The sequence below is a fragment of the Conger conger genome, chromosome 18, assembly GCF_963514075.1.
Source record: "Conger conger chromosome 18, fConCon1.1, whole genome shotgun sequence".
NCBI lineage: Eukaryota > Metazoa > Chordata > Actinopteri > Anguilliformes > Congridae > Conger > Conger conger.
This window is the reverse complement of record NC_083777.1, coordinates 19,630,980-19,653,104: the sequence shown is the minus strand read 5'-3', so window position 1 is coordinate 19,653,104 and position 22,125 is coordinate 19,630,980. Positions and strand designations below refer to the sequence as shown.

Sequence of the window (22,125 nt, the reverse complement as noted above, 5' to 3'; positions counted from 1 at the left end):
AGTATACCAGGGAGGAAATCCAAATGGGCAACATAATTAATATTTTACCTGCACAGCGGTATAATATTTGTGTCTAATTTTGGTATGGTGTGTGGGTATTAGCAAAATTGTCAATTTTTTCCTGTCATGGTTCTCCTCAGGGCTTTTTTCTACTGCAAAGCGTGTCATGATGATATCACAGATCCCAAAAGGATCAAAAAGTGTGGCTGCAAGCGGCGTAAGTTTACCTCCTCCTCATGCCTTCAGTGTTGGCAGTCTTCTGTGATTACAGTGTTTGTAGTATGCTTCATTTCTGCTGCAGCTTGTGTCAAGTAATTCAATAATCCCTCGTCAAAGCTGTCATTTAAGAGTAAATGAATAATGGAACTAAAATTCTGAATGTTTATTTTAAATGTACGGGTTTCATTTAGCCGCATTCCAATATGAAATCTTTTCATCGATGTTAGTAGGAACATAATACATCGTACGCTTGATGATTTTTTTTTATTTTATTGAATTGCAAAATGTAAATACATGGACAGGATAGGTCACAGCAGTGCATTTTAGCAAAAAGTATTTTCTAATATCAGAAATGGCAATAATCTGTGTACTTGCCTATATACTGTATTGTCAAGTGATATTACAGCAAATTTAATTTCTGTAAGAATGTCCTTAAATAGCATACTCTAGGTGAAGGAACCATTTCGCAATGAAAATAAGTTGCCATTTCAAAAAAATATTATCCAATATGTTCTCCATGGAATATGGAGGCACTTCAAATTTCAGTACATACTAATACGGGAATATTTTGTTGCGTAATAATACATTCTGTTGGGTATATTCAGATTCCAGTGATGGCAAAGTACAGTGTAGCTTTAATTTGAATGATTTGCAATACATTTCAAATGATTATTCATTACATTTCTGAATACAAATTACAGTATGTTCCACTTCAAATAACATTTTTATTTCACATTTCTTATTTCACAAATCATTGGTATGGGTAGATAAAAATATGATAACAGTTCTTACATTTAAAAAAAGACAGCTCAAGTTTACCAATGTATTGAATCTGCATACATAGGAGAAAATATATATTTGTTGTTGAAAGGTTGTAGTGAAGGGTAAAGAAATGTGAAATGTTTCTAATGTATGCTTTTTATTGCCCTGACAGTTTTTCTGTGTGATGAAGGTTATTTCTGATACTGAAGCTTCTTGCAGCATGCTGGCTTTACAATGGCCGGTATAGGGGCATTTGGGGGTTTGTGGTCCAAAACCAGAAAATACACATCTGATAACTTCAAAGCAGCAACATTATACCTCCAGAGATTGTACATGTGAATATTATCCAATTATTCTTCAAAAATTACGTTTAATCTTATTATTTCGGCTGGTGCTCCTTCCTATGGAACATGCAACCTGAGACCACTGCCCTCACAGCAAGAAGTACCGACACAATATTAAAACTATATTCATGATTATAATTATGAATAAATGCTTGTTTTTACAGTATGTGCAGCCTCCCGAAACATAATGTCGCTGTATAAGCTATTTCAAAATCCCAAGTGCTCCTATACCAGCCATTTTAAATCTGGTAAAGGAAACTTCTGCAAATGTCTAAAATGTCCTCCATTGCACATACCAACTGTATTGGCCAATCGAAAACATAACAAAACACTGGGGAAAAAAAGCTTTAAATGTTGTGTTATAGGGCCTATTTCATGGACACAGATTAAGCCTAGTCCTGGACTAAATTCAATTAATTTTTAATAGAGATTCCAAAACCCAGTTTAGTTCTGGACAAAATCTTAATCTGTGTCTCTGAAACTGGCCCATTGACATTTTGATAATTTTTGATGGGGAAAATAGCTACAGTACCAATGGAGGTGCTCTAATTTTAGCTGGAGCATAATTATTCCTTAATAACTGCTAGCATAAGCCAGTTTCATAAGACAGTTTTATATTGCTTTAATTTGAGCTCAGATATAAACTTGAGAGATTAGTAATCACAATTTGTAATCTAATAATGCTTAATAGAATCATCAGTTCCGCAATTACAAAAAGACCACATCAAGAGCCAATGCGATATTGTTGTTGCCTAACTTAAATAAACAGTAGTCTAAACCAGTTAGCTATAAAATTAATGATTTAAAAAATGTATCAGGAAAGGTCACAGAGAATTACTTTACCAGTGATATGTTTATACAGACAGTTTCAATATACAGAGCTATGGAATTTTAAGCAATATACACATTAAATGTTTCCTTGAAAACTGAGTCACATGAATTTTACATTCAATGAAAGAAAATTTGCCTAATGCCGTGTTACATAGATTTTTTTTGCTGTGATTTGTTTCCCTTGGTTTTAAATTGTTAATGTCATCAGTGATGTCTGCACAAATGTCAGAAGAGGATTGCCTTACAGAGAGATGCCAGTTCCGTTACTGCTCTGGAAAAAAAAAAGAAATCTGTTTTCCCTCCTTTTCTTATGACCTGTGACGTATTTTTGATGTTTTGATTTGTTGTTGTTTTTTCCTTGCTGCCTTGGAATACAACACTATGTTTTAACTGCTCACTGGTAGTGATATATTGTGAGTAAAAACGGGTTCTCTTTTGAGCAGAGTGCTACTGTCTTCCTCTGCAGATAGTTTCTGTAAATGTTGCATGTACAAGTGTACGTAGCCGCTGCATCTTCCTCACACCTCATTCCTACACTGTCTTCAGATCAGAAAGATTTAACCTTAATCTTTCACTTTTAGAAGGGTTCTCTAACAAGTACATTTTATTTATTAGAAAGAACATTAGTTGCATATAAGTCAGTTATATTTTGAATTAGTTCACAGACGGGCCCTGAGCTATACTTCTTTAAAAGCAAAGACGAAAAATGTGATTACAGAAGCTCCCTGCTCCCTATTATACCCACCCCATCCCCGAAGCACCATGGGATAAATATGAGAACCCAAGGTGGTGGTGGTCTTTAGACGTTAAGAACACAGCTCAACTTTGGGAGCATTGGTGTCGGATCCGGCTTGGGACTTCAGCCCCTGAAATTCACCCGCCTGCCATCAGGCTCAGTTTTACCAGCTGCTGTACTTTGGCGTAGTGGGGGGATAAAAACATTCTGTGGGAAGTTTTCACCCTTTAATGAGCAGTATCGCCACCACACAATCAAAACAATCTGGGTTTCCCTGTCCGCCTCTTGCCTTTCCCTCCCTCTCTTTATATCGCTGTGCCTCTCTTCTTAACCTAGGGATCGTGGGTAATGACGCTGTCCCTATTTCAATTCTCGATGGTAGCTGAGCCCTTTTTTACTCACTGCCTAAGTGAAACTTATAACATTCTAATGTTATAACATTTATTCTTATAAGATCTACAGTGCCTTGTTACGGTTGAACACACAGCTGTATAGCCATGTGCCACTAGATGTCCTCATAACTCTGTTGTTTTCTTGTGTCAAATCTGAAATGAGCACTGATCTCCTGGTGTACCCGTATGCAGGAATGCAATCAGCAGAACATGTTATTTAATGAATTAATATAGGTAATAATAGTATTTGCACTTCAGGAAATGTGTCCATTACACAGTACACCAGATTGATGTTTCGATGTCTATGACGTCGCCCTCAGACTGAAGAGTGTAAGAGGCACTCGCGGACGTTGTAACGTCAGTCTGGTGTACTGTGTAACGAACGAATTTCCTGAAGTGCAGATGCTCCATTGCATTAAACAGTGTTTTACTCTGAGCTTCCCGTGTTCCAGAATTCTTTATTATGGGCTTGGTGAAGTTGTCTGCGTAAGGAGTGCTTATTACTTATTATTGTCCTGGCTGTTGATTATACTATAGTCCTAGTTTAGCTAACCACGTTGGGGCGATTGTCTGTTTGAGTGTTTGTTAAAAAGTAAGTGTAACTGTATTTTGAAGTGTGAAACTATTACAAAACACATAATATGGATGTAGACCTTTTTCAAAAGTATACCTTTACTTAATGTTTGGTTTATTTGTGGTGCTATTTTGAACTTTATACTGTAATGGGAGGAGTGTAACAATTCATAAATAGTACAGTACATTTTTGTTTTCTGAAAGAACAAATCATTTAATATTGTATACATTATGTGACATTTTAATTTGTGGGACATGTGAATTGGCAAAGGCATAGTAAAACTCGATTGTCATATTTTACATTATATGTATTGTGCCTTCGTTTTGGAAATGGAGCATCGTTTAAATGTTTTCGCCATGTTTCCCTATGGTGCACTTTTAGAGGGATCTTATTTAACATGTTGATCATCTGGAAACGCGGCGTGGTCGATCAATGTTGCTGCTGATGGCACTCTTGCTAGATAAGGTTACGCTTTACCCTTGGGGATTCAGTGCAGAATTTGGTGTATGACATCATTTAAATCACATCCAGTCATTCAGTCTTGTGTTTCATCCCTGTGTGTGTTTCTGACTAACCTCGCAAACATACTGCACTCTTAATGAATGCAAATCGATCACTGCAGTAATCGGTTGCAGCATGATCTCGCAATCGCAGTCCTGACACTCGTGTCTGATTGCTTACTCTGAGCACCCAAAACAGCTTGGTTTGTTTCTTTGATCATTAAGAATTGATCTGCCATTCTGCATGCCAGTAGCTACCAATTCCAGCGATTATGCATGGTTTTATATAAACAACAGTCCCTGTTCTGCAGCCATTTTCTCATAGCCCTTTCTCTCCAGAGCGGGGCGCTTAAATTGTCCTCTTAATCTGGGTTCATTTTTACAAATGCCATTGAGAGAGGCCAGTGGTCTCCTCAGATTCTTTGAAAGTGCCACACCCGCTCGGAGAGAGCCAGAGGGCCTGGGACTGTTCCTCTCATCCCCCCCACCCCCCCCAAACCACATGCCCCCCACGGCTGCGCTGTTTCACTGCAGCCCTCTGCTATAGGAAGCACCGCTCACACCTCTCAGCTCCTGCACCAGTACACCCCCTGTGCAAATAATATTCACATAATATTTAAATAATAGTTTATATTTTGACCTGAAATACCTACCAAAATTTTGGTCAGTAAGTTCACCCTGGTGAAGGCATAAAGGCATAAAGAGCAGAAAAAAGTGCTATGTACGGCCAACCAAAATATCTTCACTGGGTTTTTTTTCACATGACCCTTGAAAAACATGATTGGTTTAAAAATGTTAATTAGGCCAGTTTTGCAGACACAGATGAAGCTTAGTGCTGGGCTAAATTGAGTGCTGTATGGAGAAGTCTCTGTGGAGAATGGTCTACGGCGAGGCTTAATCTGTGTCTGTGAAACTGGCCCTTGATGTGTGGTACAGTATGAAGATTGACAGACACACGTTTCTCATGCAATCACAAACATAGAGGCGGCTCTGCATAACGTACATAAGGGCTAACATGGGAGCATTGCGTACAGTATCTCAGCTAGGTAAAGTTTTAAAATGGTGGCAAAGTGGGTCTAGACTGTGAACCCCAGTATCGGAGCTTTGATAGGTCAAAGAGGGGCTGCTGTGAAACACCCGAGATGTAGCGTAGAACGGAATGCGCCATGCCGCCATGCTACGCGCGGCTGCCGCTGCATGACGGATACAGGTACGTGATCCAGAGTGAACTTTCCGGAATGTTCCGGAAAAGGGAAAAAAGTCGAATACACTGGGTTTGCTGCTGAAGACATCACTCATCCATCCCCGAATGCTCCCCCCCTCACCCACAGCCATATTTGACCTTTTCACCGAGAATAACAGGAGCAGCTTTGGAACACACAGCTTGACCTTGGAGATTTGGAGATTTGGAGATTTTCCTGTTTTTCTCACCAGTCTTGAGAATTAAGTGTCACCTGATGAAGTTCCATATTAAGTTTAATTCCAATCTGAAATTATTTGATTAACTCCTGATACATGCATCATAACTGGCATATCAATCAAATAGTGGCCTACATGGCACGCTAACATTCATAAGGTACCAGCTGTCCACTGCGCAATAAAATTGTTATCAGGTATGTGATTATAAGCAGTGGGAAGCTGTCAGATTGTGATTGACTCAATTATGCCAATTGCTTAAGTCGGCCACAATCTTTCAGTGTACAAAATATGCCAAGAAGGCATCAAAGAAGCTGCTTGCTATTCAGCTGATGGCACGCGGAGGGCATTTACCCTGCCGCGGTTCGAGAAGTGCCGCGCGTCTCCTGAAGGGGGTCAAGCCTGTGAAAGCTCTCCGTGCCTAAATCTCGGCTCTGTCCTTCTGTCCTTGTGAAGTAACCTTTCCGACTTCCCCGGGTTTGGATTTTGCCTTGCCATTAACCTGCTTTTCCTCTCCTCTCACCCAAAACACGATTATAGCAAAGATGTCCATCTACAAAAGAATGAGGCTGGCATGTTGTTTTGATTGCGGACGCTCTGAGCGAGACTGCTCGTGCATGTCAGGCAGTGCGCGTAATAACACGGACACACTCCGGCGAGCCTACCCGCTTTCCTCTGTCTCTGTAAATGATTGCTCTACCAGTTTACGTGCCTGTAAGTTTGACCACCAGAACATGCCGTTCCATGTCTGTGCTGTGCGTGTGCGTGTGTGTGTGTAAGTGCGGTACGTGTGTGTGGAGTTATCCGTGTGCTCCATGTCGTCCGTTTTTCGTGAATCCATAATTTATGGCTGTTTTAAATGGTTTGTCTTCGTCATCTCTGTCCACTCCCTCACCCGCTCCTTCTCCTATGGTGATTATTATTATTATTATTATTATTATTATTATTATTAGTGTGGTTGTTGTTTGGTATGGTTTTTTTGGTAATGGTGCTGTGGCTTTGGACTGCTTCTATGAGGTGGTAGAGATGTGCTGAGCATGCTGTATGATATTAGAAAATGTGTCGTGCTAGTGGCTTTTGAAGTTGGTGTTCGATGTATATACTGTTCAATTGAAGTGTATGATGAAAGTCAATGAATATTTTGCTGAAGGTAATGACTGTGTGGGTATTGTATCACTAAATGGTTTTTGAAGGCTTTCCAGGTCTGGGAGAATGAACACTGCACACTAACTGTTTTTCTGTTCTGTTTTATTTTTTTTGTGCTAAAAAACCACTTCAAGCTCACTGGATTTACTAGCAAGGTTTTATGGCAACATGAGTTCCATAGTGATTTTTGAAGTCAATTAAAAAAGTTTTTTTTTAAATTTGTCATGTTAAGAGAAAAAAAAGTGACCTCCTGGCAAAATCAGGTTGAAGTGGTGCTGGTAGGCCAGTAGGGGGCAGTCTTGCCTCTGGACCAAGCAGAAAACCAATGCTCCAGTGCTCCAGTGCTGTGGCAGGGACACAGGGCTGTAGGAGACGCTGTTTTTGAAATGAGATGTTAAACTGAGAAAAATTGTAAGGAAGAGAAAGTGATTTCCTGGTGCTCTTACCAAATTCCCAATCTGGCCTTCTCAATCGCTCCATCTGATCACACGCACAACACGGTGTTCTACTGTAAAATGGCCGCCCTGTTTCAAGCAGGTGGCTATTAGGGGATTGTCTCCCAACACACACATGTTCTTTAAGGACTTTAAGGCTCTGTGGAGGGGGTGTTGCCTCAATGCATAGGGACCAACAAGCCTTTAGAGATGGGTATTTGTCAGCCTTGAAATTGACATTAGATTAAACCAATAAACAGTATTGGCCATGTACCAAGGCTCCAAAACTATTATTTTTTTATTAAGAAATATTCCCTTTTTCACCTTCGTCTCTCAAGGTGTTTCTCGGTTACCCAGCGAGCAATGATGTCAATACGATTCATCCAGTGCCTTGTACACCTATGCAGAACTGTCTCAGCCAGTTAGTAACTTAAAGAGGAGTACCACAGAGTCCCAGTTAAGATCACTCTGCAATTTTAGCGGTTTGACGGGTCAAATTACTTAACTAGTCAGCTGCTCCCCGGAAGACTGCCGCGAGACGGGAGCTTTTTGTTAAGAGTAAGCGCATGTGAAATTCAAAGTGTTCGTTGATTCAACGTGGCACTGTTAAGGCACACAATCAAAGCAAGGTCAAACCGGCCAATCGTATTCTCGAACATTGTCTACGGCCGTTCTTGAAAGTCATCCCACATTAGCTTCAAACGTGGGATTATATGTTTGGCCACTGCAGTTTGTGTTTCAGGCCCCGGTGGTATCCATGGATACCTATTACTGGCTTGTTTCTTAATCGCATAAGAACGTCAGGGAGTGATAACAGCAATAGGCCATTCTGCCAAACTTGGCTCATCATTTCATATTCGTTTACCATACTTGTACCATTGTGTGCTTTTAAAGCTGTGTTATAATTATTGAAAATACCCTGTCATTCATACCTTAACTTGTTTCTTTTCCAGGCTTTTTGATAAGTGCACTTATTTTTCTTTGAAATATGATTTGTCAGAGTCATTGAAAATGTGCTGGTTTGCTGTGGGTGGTTAAAATAGCGCTTACAATGTTGGGAATGCTTATTCGTTGATACCTGATCTTGTTCCCCTCTTCAGTTTGTTTGATTTTTAGAATTTTTTAAATCTTTACATCTGCCATTTTGCCCCTGGTATTTCAGACTCAAAATGGGCCAGACACAAAGGCTGCATATCTGCTTAGTCTTTGAAGCGAGGTTTGTGAAAACTAAACACCTCTTATTCGAGCTTGCCAAACATCGCGTGTCATTGAGGGATGGCAGAGGTTTTCTGGTAAGCTGAGATGTAGAATGAGATGGAAGATTTTTTAGAAGCGAAAGAAAAAGAATTAGTCCACTGTTCAGACAGCACCTGTCATCTTGTAGAATCATTTACAAGTATTTGTGCTGACAACAAAGTGTTTTTCTGCTGTACGACAGAAAGACAGATTTAGCTGTGGCTACTTCCTACATTCCTTTGTGTACAGTAATGCTTTGGCATTTGAGTTATTCTTATCCAGTGCACTAATGGATTGGATGATGAAGTTCCTGTTGTGTTTCACTCCATCACACCATGCAAGGTCAAAGTTATTATGGAAATCAAATTCATAGGAAGCTGAGACAGGTCGTCTTGTGGCATGCATTGTTCCTGAAAAGGAACGTTTGACAGGAGACAGGAAAGAGCAAGGTGGCTCTTTGGTTTTTTTTGCTGTGTTGGTTTTTGATTGCACTGACTGCATTATCATCTGAATAACAAAAGGAATGCTGAACCATTGTTTGTACTGTACACATTCCAAGGACAATAGCAGCTCTTGTCAAACACATGTACTCACCCTTCAGTTTTACATTTTTACTGTCAGATGCCTGTCCCTTAGATGTGTCACAAAAGCATAACAGGAAATCTAATTTCTCCCAGCCATTGCAAATGTGGTGTGTGTCTGATTTTCTTATCACATGTGGTTTCCTGGACAATGAGCATGTTCTGTGAGAATAATTGTTTTGAAATGATTTCATGTCTCTGAGCATGGCATTCTGCCCCCCGTGAGGAGGGTCTGTGAGGTCAGGGCTGCTTGGTCAGCTGGAGCTTATAGCTGGAGCCTATGACGGGAGCTAGTGGGTAAAAACATTAACGGGCACATTTTGCCGGTCGTGTCTAGCATTTTTAGTTATGGCATTATGGTGTATATTCCACTGCCGTTCATATCCCTGCTGAAAATGACAGTTTAGACCAGCTGGGATTCTAAACTGGTTTAATCTGAATTTTTAACTCTTCTGGCTGCCCACAGGGGTCTGTGGCTGGTCACAACTGGTCACAGCTGGCCTCTAGATGGACCAAGGTGGTCAAAGCAGGTTGAGCTGGTACAGCAAGATTGTGGACTAGCTGGCTATCTACTGTAGGCTGTTCAGATGGTGAACAGCTTGTTGATCAGATGTAAGTGTTGAAAACACATCTTAAACCAGTTTAACCAGTTTAGGCTGGATTAAGCTGGAATTTTCAGCAGAGGTGTGCTCTTGGAAAGTCACCTGCCTTGACACTTGGAATAGAAGAGCAATATCTGCAACAAAAAAAAACCTTTCCTTAACTGCCCTCTCTGTGTGTCCATTTAAGCATTGGTTAATGAACTCATTGTTTTTCCCAACTCCATCCCTTTATTTTCTTCATTGTTCAGGAACTTTTCAAAGGTGACATCATACAACCCAGTTCTTCCTCCTGACCTAACCATTTTTTTCATTTCGGTCCAAAACATTACAACAGTTTCTCCACTTCATAACCTGTCATTTGTCTTTCCATTTTTCTCAGCTAAAAATATCTTTAATGGATTTATCAGAACAAGTAAGTTTGTTTCTTTGTTCTCCACCTCTATGCACTTCCTGCTTTTGCTCTCAGCAGCACCTCATTGGTCAAGTTGCCCTATCATGTGATCCTCCCCCTCTTTTTTTTTCTTCTGTTTTTAAGCTCTGCAGCAAAAAGCTTTCACCCTGAATCATTGCTGGCTGATGTGCATTAATAGTTGTCCCGAATGACAGATTGTGTAGTGACTGAGTAATGTTGTCTAATGTCTGACAGTTTCTCCACTAACCATGAAAATGTACTGTATATGTACTGTACATGGACATATGCTGGCATGAGCATATCCACAGTGCTGAGTCAAACGCAGATGTAATTCGAAGTGCATAATGTCAGTGTTGGTCTATGAGAAAATTAGAAGAGTTCATGGTACATGTTTTCAATTTTCTATAGATGTGTTTTGTAGTGTTGCTCACAGTAGATGGCGCTACTGCTCTAGGTAAGGAAGAAGCCAAAAGATATATACTGTATTTACAGTCTGAAGTGGACTTACACTTGGGTAAACCCTTTATCATTCCTCCATTTTGTAATAGATTCTACATTGAGTATTGACATTGAGACGGAAGATATGCCATCAGTTTGACATTACTGTACATTTGAGACATGTATTTTGCGCATGGATTTATTACAAAATACAATGGCAGTTTGGCAGCATATAGATGGATGTCACCTTAAAATGATTAATTTCCTTGTTTAAGTTTTTTTTGTTTTTGTGTTTTACAATCATGTGATTTCCTGAGAAGTGTAACAAAATAGGAATGCAAAAAGTAAAAGACAACAAAATCTTCACCTAGTCCTTTGAAAATACCCATAAAAGAATAGTCATTATTGAACTTGATGTAGGCAATCATTGTATAATTCTTGTAAAAAATAATTTCAAAGCAAAAAATTCCGAAGCAATGAATTCCTCTTGGGCGAAACTCGGTGCAGTTTTAAGTGGAAGGGAAAGCTGTGTCTCTCAGTTTTCCCGGGCTTGATAAGAAATGGATTACAGCCTCGTCATTCCGTTTGTGCACTTGGAAGAGACAGTTGCCGTCTGGATTATTCCGGATCCACGGTTGGACCTGCCACGCTGCATGTTCTCAAAATAATACTGCGTGTGTTTGACAAGGGCCAGATGAATCCAGGAGCTCTCAGTGCTGAGGTCTGAGTCTATCCAGTAGCTGCCGGGAGAAGTAATCATCTATATATCGCTCAGAGCTAGTTTTAGCACTACTGTCAAACCTCAGCTAAGTCCATTTAGCTGTTTAACCTCGTTTTATGCAGAGATGATCGGATTTGAGTGACAGAACTGGCACAGCACTGTGCATGCATCAAATTATACAGTTATGGTGGGGGCAAACCAACTGGTTGTACTGTACTGTATCGTACTATACGTTGGCCCTATTGTAGCTACTTTTCTGCAGTGTTCACAGGAACTTATTTAACTGCTAACAGTGATTTTGTTGTCATTCCCGGCTTTGCTTTCATGGAGAGATGCAGAAGAGAATAGTTGAGTGCACACACACTCTGCGATCACCCACTGGTTAATAGAGTCGTCTGTGTGAGAACTAATGAATGCACATCACACACACTTTCCACTGTGGAGAAAGCAAAGGGAGTCTCTTACGTTCTCAGGGTGTCCTCTATCTTAAACACTTTCTGTAGCACAGCTCTTAATTTCTTTTCTGGCTGCTGTGCGAACCACCGCACTGGTTTATTTATATATACGTTTATAGTTCTCTCTCTAATGTGGGCTATTCTGTGTTGTCATGACTTTGTTCTCAGCAGGAACAGAATGGGAGAAAGAACTACAGCCAGCCTTTAATTAATTCATGTTTATTATGAATAGCAATGCAAATGTCATATTGAACATTTCAGTTTATGCCAAGTGGTTAAGTGGTGTTTAATAACACTGGTGTCATCTTTGATTATGAAAAGTGACAGTTGCTTTTATGGCACTAATGATTGACTCATTTACTTAGTAATGAAAAGGGGACCACATTAAATACATGAAATGACAGTCATTTATTTTCATAATTATAAATCTGAAGATGTGTTTTGCTCAGTATTTTAATTGACAGTTTCCTTGATTTTTTGGTTTATTTTATGTTTGCTTAAAGGTGCTGTATTCCCTTAATGTTTTACTTACCATCGTCAATTCTTCAGGATGACGTTAGACCATCTTATCAGAATCGCTCGATTAAAGTGAGTGGCAGTGCAGGTTACACGGTTCACAGAGCCAGCCCAAATGACGATGTGTTTGAACCTGGTCCTCTCCTTAATAACTGTAACGGGAACCACCCCCCCACCCCCACCCCCCAACGGACCCACAGAGGCCAGTTGGCTACAGCGGGCTTTCAGTCTGCTCGTCAAATACGGCTACCATCCCAAAAACTGTGCCCCCTAGGTTGCCATAGCTGTCAGTCCACGCTGCTGTGCATGTATGCATGTGCATAGTCCCCTACACTAACGACCCCATAACAAGCAGCGTGCAGGTTTGTGGTTAAGGCCATTTCACCTCCCTGGTTCACGAGCATGACGGCCATTTTTCAGTTCCTGAGATGAGTCTCAGTTCATTTCTGGACTTGGCTGAATTGAGATCGCATTGACCCCAACCCTGGTAATCTGTCAACCTGACTGTGGAACATAATATGCAACTCAGACCTCAAAATGTATTAAATGTACTGTATTTAAAGAGTGTTAGTGGAAGGTGTTAAAAGTTGTTTATTTAAAATCCGGACTCCATGCCCCTCTCCAAAAACAACGTTTGCCATATTGGAGAAGGTGTCGAATGCATATGAGTATTACAATGTACTGCCAATAACGGAGATAGCTATAGCTATTTTTTTCCTAAATGTAACTCAGTGAATTCTGTCTAGTATGAGTGTCTGAAAAGATTAGGCTGTTACAGGACAATTTTACTGGACAAAACTTGAGAACGAAAACCTACTTGAGAACGAAAAAGAATAGAAATAGGGAAATGGCCTACTTATGCTGACTCTTATAATCATTGCAATGCGTAATTCATAATACACAATTATCTCAACATGTTATGTGATCTAAGTCAGAGATGCTCTGTTGATTCATTCTGGTTTGGAAACTAACGGCCTGCCCCACACCAGTGGTGCTGGTTTGTGTTGTTACTCAGCGCTTAATTAATCAATCGGAGCAGTTGATTACACAGTTAGCTCACTTCACCTGAGCGTGCGGCTCTCCAGGACCAGGGTTACAGAGGCCTGGCCCAGAACAACTAGGATTAGAGATTGAAGGATGCCAGTTAAGAGGTACAGAAGGTATAGTGATAGGAGGTCAAAACAGATCATAAGATTCTGGAAAAAATATTATTTTCTGAACTTTGCATGTCTATTGCCAGAAAATATATGTGCACAATATAAAATGTGAAATGCTACTGTAGTTTATCCCTAGTTTTGAAGTGGAATGTCAAGGATTCAGTTTTATTGTCCTCTATAAAATGGCTGACCGTGTGAACTGGGAATATGAAGGATATTCAAATTCCACATGCACTGGCCTGGGTGCATTTGATTCTTCGCTCACATTACACATTGGCTTGAGCTAACAAGTGCTGTGATTTTCAATTCTAACTGAAGAACTAATACCAGCTTGAAGTGACAGCGACTTTGGCATGCCCCAGCCTAGAATACACACAGCATTTGCTGGGATGTTTTTTTCAAAGGTCTGTGACATACACAGGTCCTTAGATGTGATCAGACTATTGTAACTAAGGCTGAGCTTTTCTGAATAGGCTTATTTTAGACACGTCTTTCTTCAAGGTTCAAAGTCTGCATTTATTCTATTCTGTGTCTGGCTTTGTAGTTACTGTTTAATGGTGGTAAATCAAACTGACGGATTGGATTCCGCCAGTAACATGAAAGTGTATGATGCTGGAGTCAGACAGGGAGTAGTTTCATAACCCGGCACAGTAACGCATAAATAATGAGAAAGAAAGAGCTATCAGATTAAATAAAAACCACTCTGCAGAGGATCGCATCAAGTGGCCGCAAAAAGAATAGTACGGAAAGTTGTGAGGTTCCTGAAAACCCCTGCATTGAACAGGTTGGTGTTTCGGTATAAAGTTATTTTTATGGTTTTGGAAAGCCTGTCATTTTGGAGCTGGTTTGTTTTGTGGGAGCGTGCCCTCACCGGGTTTGTATGAATAACTACCGTCGAGTCTCCCTTGACTTTTAACATTTGGTGCGCTTGCTACTAAACGGTGCTAACAATTTTGTGGTCAGATTGGCGCTTTTTTTTTGTGTGTGGAGTGCTGCTTCAGCATGAAATGGGGCGTCTCAAGATGGCCGTCGGGGAAGTGAAGTGTGCTTGTGGCCTGCGGAGGCGCCACGGTATGAGAGCTCAAGCACGCTGCTTCCCGACGGCACGTCGAGCGTTTTTGGTGATGAGGTTCTTCGCAAAAATAGAAGCGTCTTCCTTCCACAGACACAAACCGCAAATTTCGGCCTGTCCTTGGGTCAGGCCCAGCACTGACAGCCCGCTGCACGTAGAGGACCTGCGGCCACTGGAATGCATGGTTGTACTGATGCAGACTGCTATGGGTCCAGCCACTTCTAGACATATTCATAAGCATATCAATACCTGAATACATAAACTCTCTCAATCTGACGGAACAGCACCTAGGCTTTTGAGATAATCATTGGTTAAATATGTCAGGTCTAAATGGTTTTCTGCGTACCCTCCTAGCCTTCCACAAATTGATCTTTCTCCCTACTAACATGTTATTTATCTGTTTTTTTAGTTGTATTTTTTGTGTTGGGTGGGTGGGTGTAGGGGTGGTCTTTAGACTTTGCAATGATTGATTGAGTGTTGGCTTTTTGGTGTTCTTTTTAGTGTGTCACACCCAGCACACATTTCCGATTTGGCCGTCCGTAATCTGACACTTTTGCATATGTTTGCAGTCGAAGATGAGCACCCGTCAACGCTGTCACCCAAAAAAAAGCAGAGAAACGGCGGCATGCGAAATTCGCCCAACTGTTCGCCCAAAATGACGAGGTAAGACGACAGCTCGGGGCTGGGGGGGAATGTTCTAGCCTTCAAAATGAGAAAGAGAGAAGGGGGTGGGTTGTTGAGAGTGTGGGAGGGCGATGGTGGGGGGGTTGGGGGGGGTATTTGGTGAGAAAGTGAAACCCCTTTAAGGCTGAAGCGTTTATTCTGTCAGCCTGTCAGTGGTTAATGACAGAGCTGAAATATTCCTGTCACGAAAAAGGCGTTTGAAAAAAACACTTGCTTCAAAGTCTCAGCCGTCACCCTGGTCCCGTCCGCATGTACTCCTTAAACAACGCTGGCACTAATGCCGTCGCCAACCAATCACAGACGCTTCTGTGTTTCCCTTGCCCTGAGCCATTCCTCTTTTGTTGGAGCACCTCTGAGTACAGTTACCAGTAACCACATGCGAGATGTATCATAACAATCAAAAATGAATTCGTATTTTACCTTCCTTTTATCTTGTCCTTTGGTGTTAAATTGCTGTTAATTGATTTTGACTGATGAAAGGGTTTTCATTCCACAAGTATGGCGTGTTACGGAGAATCGTGCACATTGTTTAAAAGATGTAGAGGGGAAGGAATCCATATTGAAATTGGAACGTGAAGCGTGGATGCTAGGGAGTTTCTGTCATCTCCTGTTTTTAACGCAGTTCATTGTTGTTGTTTTTTTATTATTCACATTTTTAAAAATGTATTGCGCAATGACAGTTAAGTGATCCTCTGTTTAATAAAAAATGGGCCTTAAATATAATATCAGCCATTGGAATGACAAAAGAAAATAGTTTGGATGCTGTTTCCCTGGAAATCAGATTTTCAGATTGGTTCATGATGCACATGCCTGAAAAGTGCTGTTCTTTAGAAGAGATGCAGTTCCCCAGTGCTCAGGGCATTGAGGCTGATTTAGTCACACTCTGATTGCACACATGGTGGGAGTTCTTCACATGGCTGATCGAGAGGCATGTTGACTTATGACCAGGGCTGTGGGGCACTGTAAAAACACTGAAGGGAAACCGGGAATAAAAGATATTTATTGACGGAGCATCACAGGAATCATTTGTATTCCCATTTATCGTGCTGAACTTTGGATGTGGATTTAATTTTTGGTTTTAAGAAGTTTGGGGTCTCTGGAATGTTTTTTTTTTTCTTCCACAAAATTAAGTCTGTGTTCTTGAACTGTGTGCTTTCAGTTACCAGTAATGGTTGTTACATCAGCATTCGAAGATTCAGTTCAGGACATCCTAGTTGCATTCGTAATCTTACACCTTAACGGGTTAATTAGGTAATAACTGCTGAGATGGTGTTCTGTGGACGGAGCTCCAGAACGATTAGGCCCTTGGGTTGGGGTTGGGGTTGGGGTCTAGGCTGAAGCTCACTCCCACCCTTCCTTTTGATGTCCACCTCAGAATTCCACAGGCCACTCTAGATCAGTCACGGGACCCTCAATACAACAGAGAAAGCTGTGACTGAGTTTGAACGGTCATCTGAACATTTCCAGTCCTCCGAAATACATTGAAGAGATGAAATATCCCCCTGTGTGTTATAACCTTATAACGCTGATCATTTAACTTGGACACACAGGTGTTTTCTGTTAGCATTTTCAAAGGAAATGGTTTATTAAACCATTACTTAAACTTACACGATTTTATGGTTGCATTTTATGTACGTTTTGGGAATAGCAACCTGGTTAGCACCACACCAGCAAAGTCATAAATATTATTCAGGGCTCTGGGGAACTTATGGAGGACTTTTCTAAGAAATGAATCTCTTTTCTAAGAAATATTGTTTGGTTGGCCCTCATGGATACCAAACATTTGACCGTGTGGAGTTTGGTAGCCTCTTGAATTTCTTTGCAGGGGCTAATGTTTGAAATACCCGTGGTATTCTTTGGAGTAAACTAGATGATTTTTTTTCCTCCTGAAAGACAGAAAAAAAAAAAAATCCAAACTGGCCCATTTCCAACTGACTGTTGTTTACAGAGCTGTTAGTTTCATTCTTTAACTTTAAGGAGAAAACCTTTTCTTTTTCGTGTGCAGAGTTGAAGGTCCCTGTCTGCCATGTAATGTATGCATCTTTGCTTTGATCTTGGAATGATAATAATTCTGGGGAGTTATTTGCACTGTTTTGATATGCTTCAAAGCGATGTCAAAGTTTTTGCGCTTTAGGGTACTTCTGTATCCTGCAAACTCTTGGGTACTGGAGTGACAGGTCCTTAGTTGTAGGTGCAGTCTTAGCCCTTAGCGAAACATCAAATGACCCAACACAGACCGGTGCAGCCCCCTTCTCCACAAATGCCCTTCCTGTCAATATATTATAGCATATATATTAAATGCTTTAGTCTTACAAGGAGCATTTTATGCACAATAGAAAATGATTGTTTGAGGTAGCCTAAGGGATGCTTTATTTTACAAGCTGAAAAAAAGCTTTCCTATACTGTATCAAGCATAGTTTTACAGACCTCTGTGCCTCCAGGCCTTTGTAAATAAATAATGATCAACAGATTGGCTGTGGGTTTTTGAAAAGCATGCCTTTGTCAGTTTGCATGATGGGAAAGATTTTCAAAGCGAAGTCTGCTCTGGTTGCGGGCTGAAGGGGGTTTGTGGGAGTGAGCTCATCCCAGTACGGTGACTGTTGAGTGATAAGCTGGAATATAATAGCCCAAACTGTTTGAAAAATAAAACGAAAAACCCCGCCGTGCTGTTAGGGCTTCTCTTTCTCCAGGTCGAGATGCCTCCTGGAAGTTCAGCTCTGGGTTTGAACTTACAGGCGAGCTTGTCAATGTAGTTTTTAGCCTCGAAATGTATCTTTTAACTATTGTACTTTGGTGATACCTAATGAGAAGGAAAACTTACCGTAGTGAGTAACGTCGGGACATACAGTAGCCTACGTTAGACTAGCAAACAATCAAAACTGAATGATGATTAAAAGTGCCGCATTACGAATGAGCTTCTGTGGTCCGCAATATGTCGGCGAAGCAACGCAGCGTGGTTGCCTTTCGCGGGAGACATTCCCGATGAAATTAACACCGTTCCCGTAGACTTTCTGAAGGGTCACGGGACGTGTCTAATTGTGGAAAGTCAGTACGCGTTTGGCGAGATCCCTGCGCGCTGTTGAGCGGGTGTCACGCCTGCTCCTCGTCAGTCGCTGGGACCGGCGGGCTTGGCGTGTGACAGGCAGTCTTCGCTGACAGTCTGTGAAAGATAGCTATCCTGGCAGAGCTTCGCCGAGCCAGTCATCTCGGCGGGGGAAGATGGAAGTGACAGGGGTCCGTAGAGTGAGCGCGGCAACACACGCCTCGCAATGAAATATTCAGCCCGGGTGTAAAAACACTAAATGTTTTCGCTGTTATTAACACCTGGAGCTGACTGATTTCCCCTCCGTACCATGAATGTTAATTGACACGATGCTTCTGTTACCAAGAGAAGCTAAAATCAGGATGAAGGGGAGGGAGGGGGGGGGGGGGTGGATTATCTCAGTATATAATATTAGGATTCTAGTGCAGTTCATAAAGTAGCCTATACAGTGCAAAGTTTATTTGTTTATCTGTTATGTGAAATATTTAAATCTGTAGACTATATGAACTATGTGCACATTATGACTGAAATGTATAGGTGTAAAATAAATCCAGCAAATACCCATATAGACAAATATACAGCTGGCCTCTTCGCATGCAGTGTACAGTATTACAGTGCAAACACAATATAACTCAATAGTTTCTCACATTACACATTATGATGTAAAGTAACAGTCCATATGTGTACATACTGTAAATATTGTATACAAAGCACTTATTTATGACTTGTGATTCCACTGAATGACTGTTCCACAGTGAAATAAAATCTATTCCACGTTGAATTACGCAATAACCAAGCTGCTTTTGCGGAATTAAGTCTTCCATTTTATTTATCACGCAGGTAATTTAATGGCATGTCGGTTCTTTGCATTATCTGTCATTTTTCATAGTTTATGCGTTGTCAAGGGGAGCAGTGCATTCACTGTAAATCTATGTAAAATTGTAAAGATGGAATATTACAGTTGTTTATGAATTAATATATTGAGCGCTTAACAGGGGACTCCCCTCATATGCGGTACAGTGATGGATGAGAGTGATAAATCGGGTGGTGACGCACAATATTCAGTGACTGATAGGATGAATATAATGGCGATAAATGCAGTTGTCATCTAAACAATCTTTTTTCATTGAAACTCATAGGGCCGTCAAAGCACAATAAATCAGTGTACATTATACTAGCTGCAAGAATAATCCTTTAATAACCCTTATGGTAAGGCCTAATCCAAATTATTATAATAATCCTATTCTATTCGCGAATAGGTAGCACAATGAGTGCTATCAGTCAGTAACAGAATAGAAATAGAACGAGAAGCTGGGCAGTGAAATCTAGCCTTTTTTCTTTTCTCCTGGGTAATTAACTGAACAATTAACTGATTGGCCAGGCTGATTCCCAGGTAAAGGGAGGGTGGGAAAACCAGCAGTTCTCAGACCTCGGACCATGGTTTGAGGAACTGGGATGGACATACAGTATGGCTGCCACCTCTTAACAGTCAACAGTACCTAAGAACAACAGGAGAAATGGATTGTCCACAATTGTAGTCCAGAACAGTTGAACTGGGTGATTTGGGGAGGTATTTGAGATAGGGGGTGTTTGAGAGTTTTGGTGTGTTAAAGCACTGAATTGCTTAATTTAGGTCTTCGATTGGTGAAAGAGTTCACTAACCTTGTTCCCATGGTCTAAATTGGCTGCCGATTGAAGGAAGAACACAAAACCTGCTGAAACTGGACAGCTGTCAAGGACTTTTTTTTGCACCCCTAGTTGACATCATATACTTACCTGCAAGCAGTCATCTGTCATGTCCTGTCAATGTTTGATTTGAGATTTCTTATAGAAGCATGATTGAAACTGAAATAAATCATCTCTTCAGGCAAAGATGAGACAAAAGAACAGATTGACATATAGCCCTGAACATGTGGTTAACATCACAGCAAGCCTCCAAGACACCTAATTAAGAGCAGTGAGCTTCTGGCCAAAACAAACCTTTGGGCCTTTTATGTTCGGTAAGCTGTGATAAAGAAAAGAGAGATTTTCCTCTAGCAATTTTAGTCAGACTTTTAGATCTTAGGTGTGGTTCCTTCCCCTGATTATCATACATACTTAAATGTCTCCAAAAGTTCAAGTGGATCAAACATGTACATTTTTGACAAGCGTAATTTTTGAGAGTACATCTAGAGTAATAATAGAAATTACGGTACATCCAGCCACTTACTGCACAAATACATGCTTGAAGCATGAAGTCAAATTCTAATAGTAATTTTACATTTCTTTTTTGACATTGAGTTAACATTATTAATTGTTAGGAATTGTTACGAGTTCCAGTAAACAACTTGAGTTTGCAAATTATGGACAGAAATTGATGCTGAAAAGGAATTCATATAAATGTAGAATTTCTGTGGTTCTCAAGGAGTCACTTTATTCATACGCTTTTAAATATGTAGCCTCAGAGCATGGAGAACAACACAGGCTCACCACCCCTACCCTATCTGCGGGACCTCCCATTTTGGCCAGTGCTCTACAAAATCAAACTCAGCTGTTGGGGCCTCTGACACTCTACTGAAACTTTAATGGACCCTCAGTTTGGGAAAGCAAAATACGGTTGGGCCAGTCTCTGAAATATTTAAAGTGTGAGCTGTAGAGCTTTTACCGCGAGGAGTATTGCATCAGCAGCTCTGCTTGGCGAAAGTGTGTGTAGCTTTCCGTCATCGAGTGGGTCAGCTAACCGAGAGGCTCATTTCCCTCAGTACCACCTTGCTCCTGACTGATGCCACCGAAAGGTCATTTGTACAGATAGGTGCTTGGTGTATGGGTGCAATGTGTTATGTTTCAGTGCTACTTTACTTGTCTGTTTGACTCTGTTATTCCTTTCATTTCTTGTGCAGGCCTCGGTATTTCTATTACATTTAGATCGTAAATTAAGAACTTGTAATTCCACAGGCCACAAGGGCCATAAATAAATTGTCATTTTTATTGTTTGGTCACGGGACAGCATTCCAAAAGGACTTGAGTAGCAACACAACAAGGATGCCATAGTAACAGTCGCTGCTATGGGAATCCATGTTGTACCTTTCAATTCTCCATTACTTTGGAGATTATTTTTAGTTTTAGGTTGAGGTAAGCTTGAGTGAAATGCCTTTGACATTTTGATTGAATTCAAAATCAATTCCAAGTTAGTCAAGGGTATTAATAATGTATACTTTCTTTGGTCTCTGCATTCTGTCTCTCTTGGTTTTTGTTTTTTTCTGAACAGACACGACCCCTTACTGATTCCGGGCAATGAGCAAATTGAGAACATGGACGTTAACGTGAAGAAATATGACTCCACAGGGATGTTTCACTGGTGTCCCAGTAAAGACATTGAGAAGGTCATCCTGGTGAGTCCTCCATCTGGCTGCTGTGGATCCTCAGAGCAGATACAAGACTCCATCACTGCCACGCGTTCATATCTGTCAGGACAATGTAACACACATGTGGCTGTTACACATCTTTGACATAACACAAATTCACATAATTTTGTTCTTTCCTTACTGCTATTTTTTAAATGCGGGACATTTATATACTTATTTATGGTTTCTGTTCCTAATGAAAAAAAAACTTGTTGCTGGTCAAAGGATGTCCTGTCTTTTGTTTATGAGCTATTTCAGTTACTATCCCAAGTAATGGGTGAGTTTTAATAGTCACATATATTGTCCTTGGTGCTGCCAGAAAATATATGTGCATGTCGATAAAATCACTTTAATGGCTGAGGAAAAACATAATGAAGAGAAAGGTGGCTTCCCTTGCTCAGGATATCCTGTGCTAATGATATATTTAATCTTTCTTACTGCTTCTCTGTTGTTCTAAGGTGAGTGCCCTGT

At 40.7% G+C, this 22,125-nt stretch overlaps 1 protein-coding gene across 17 annotated transcripts in view; it reads left to right on the top strand.

Annotated features, from left to right (window-relative positions):
* kcnma1a (potassium large conductance calcium-activated channel, subfamily M, alpha member 1a) overlaps positions 1–22,125 on the top strand; it is a 168,428-nt gene that overhangs the window by 124,526 nt on the left and 21,777 nt on the right. For 7 of the 17 annotated variants that reach the window (XM_061228791.1, XM_061228792.1, XM_061228786.1 and 4 more), the window contains 4 exons: positions 141–217; positions 2,561–2,569; positions 15,114–15,207; positions 21,519–21,642. In XM_061228791.1, coding sequence (XP_061084775.1) covers positions 141–217; positions 2,561–2,569; positions 15,114–15,207; positions 21,519–21,642 — 304 coding nt within the window. Of the gene's footprint in view, positions 1–140; positions 218–2,560; positions 2,570–6,314; positions 6,489–15,113; positions 15,208–21,518; positions 21,643–22,125 lie in introns of all 17 variants that reach the window. The other 10 variants (XM_061228785.1, XM_061228802.1, XM_061228797.1 and 7 more) reach the window with 2 other exon arrangements.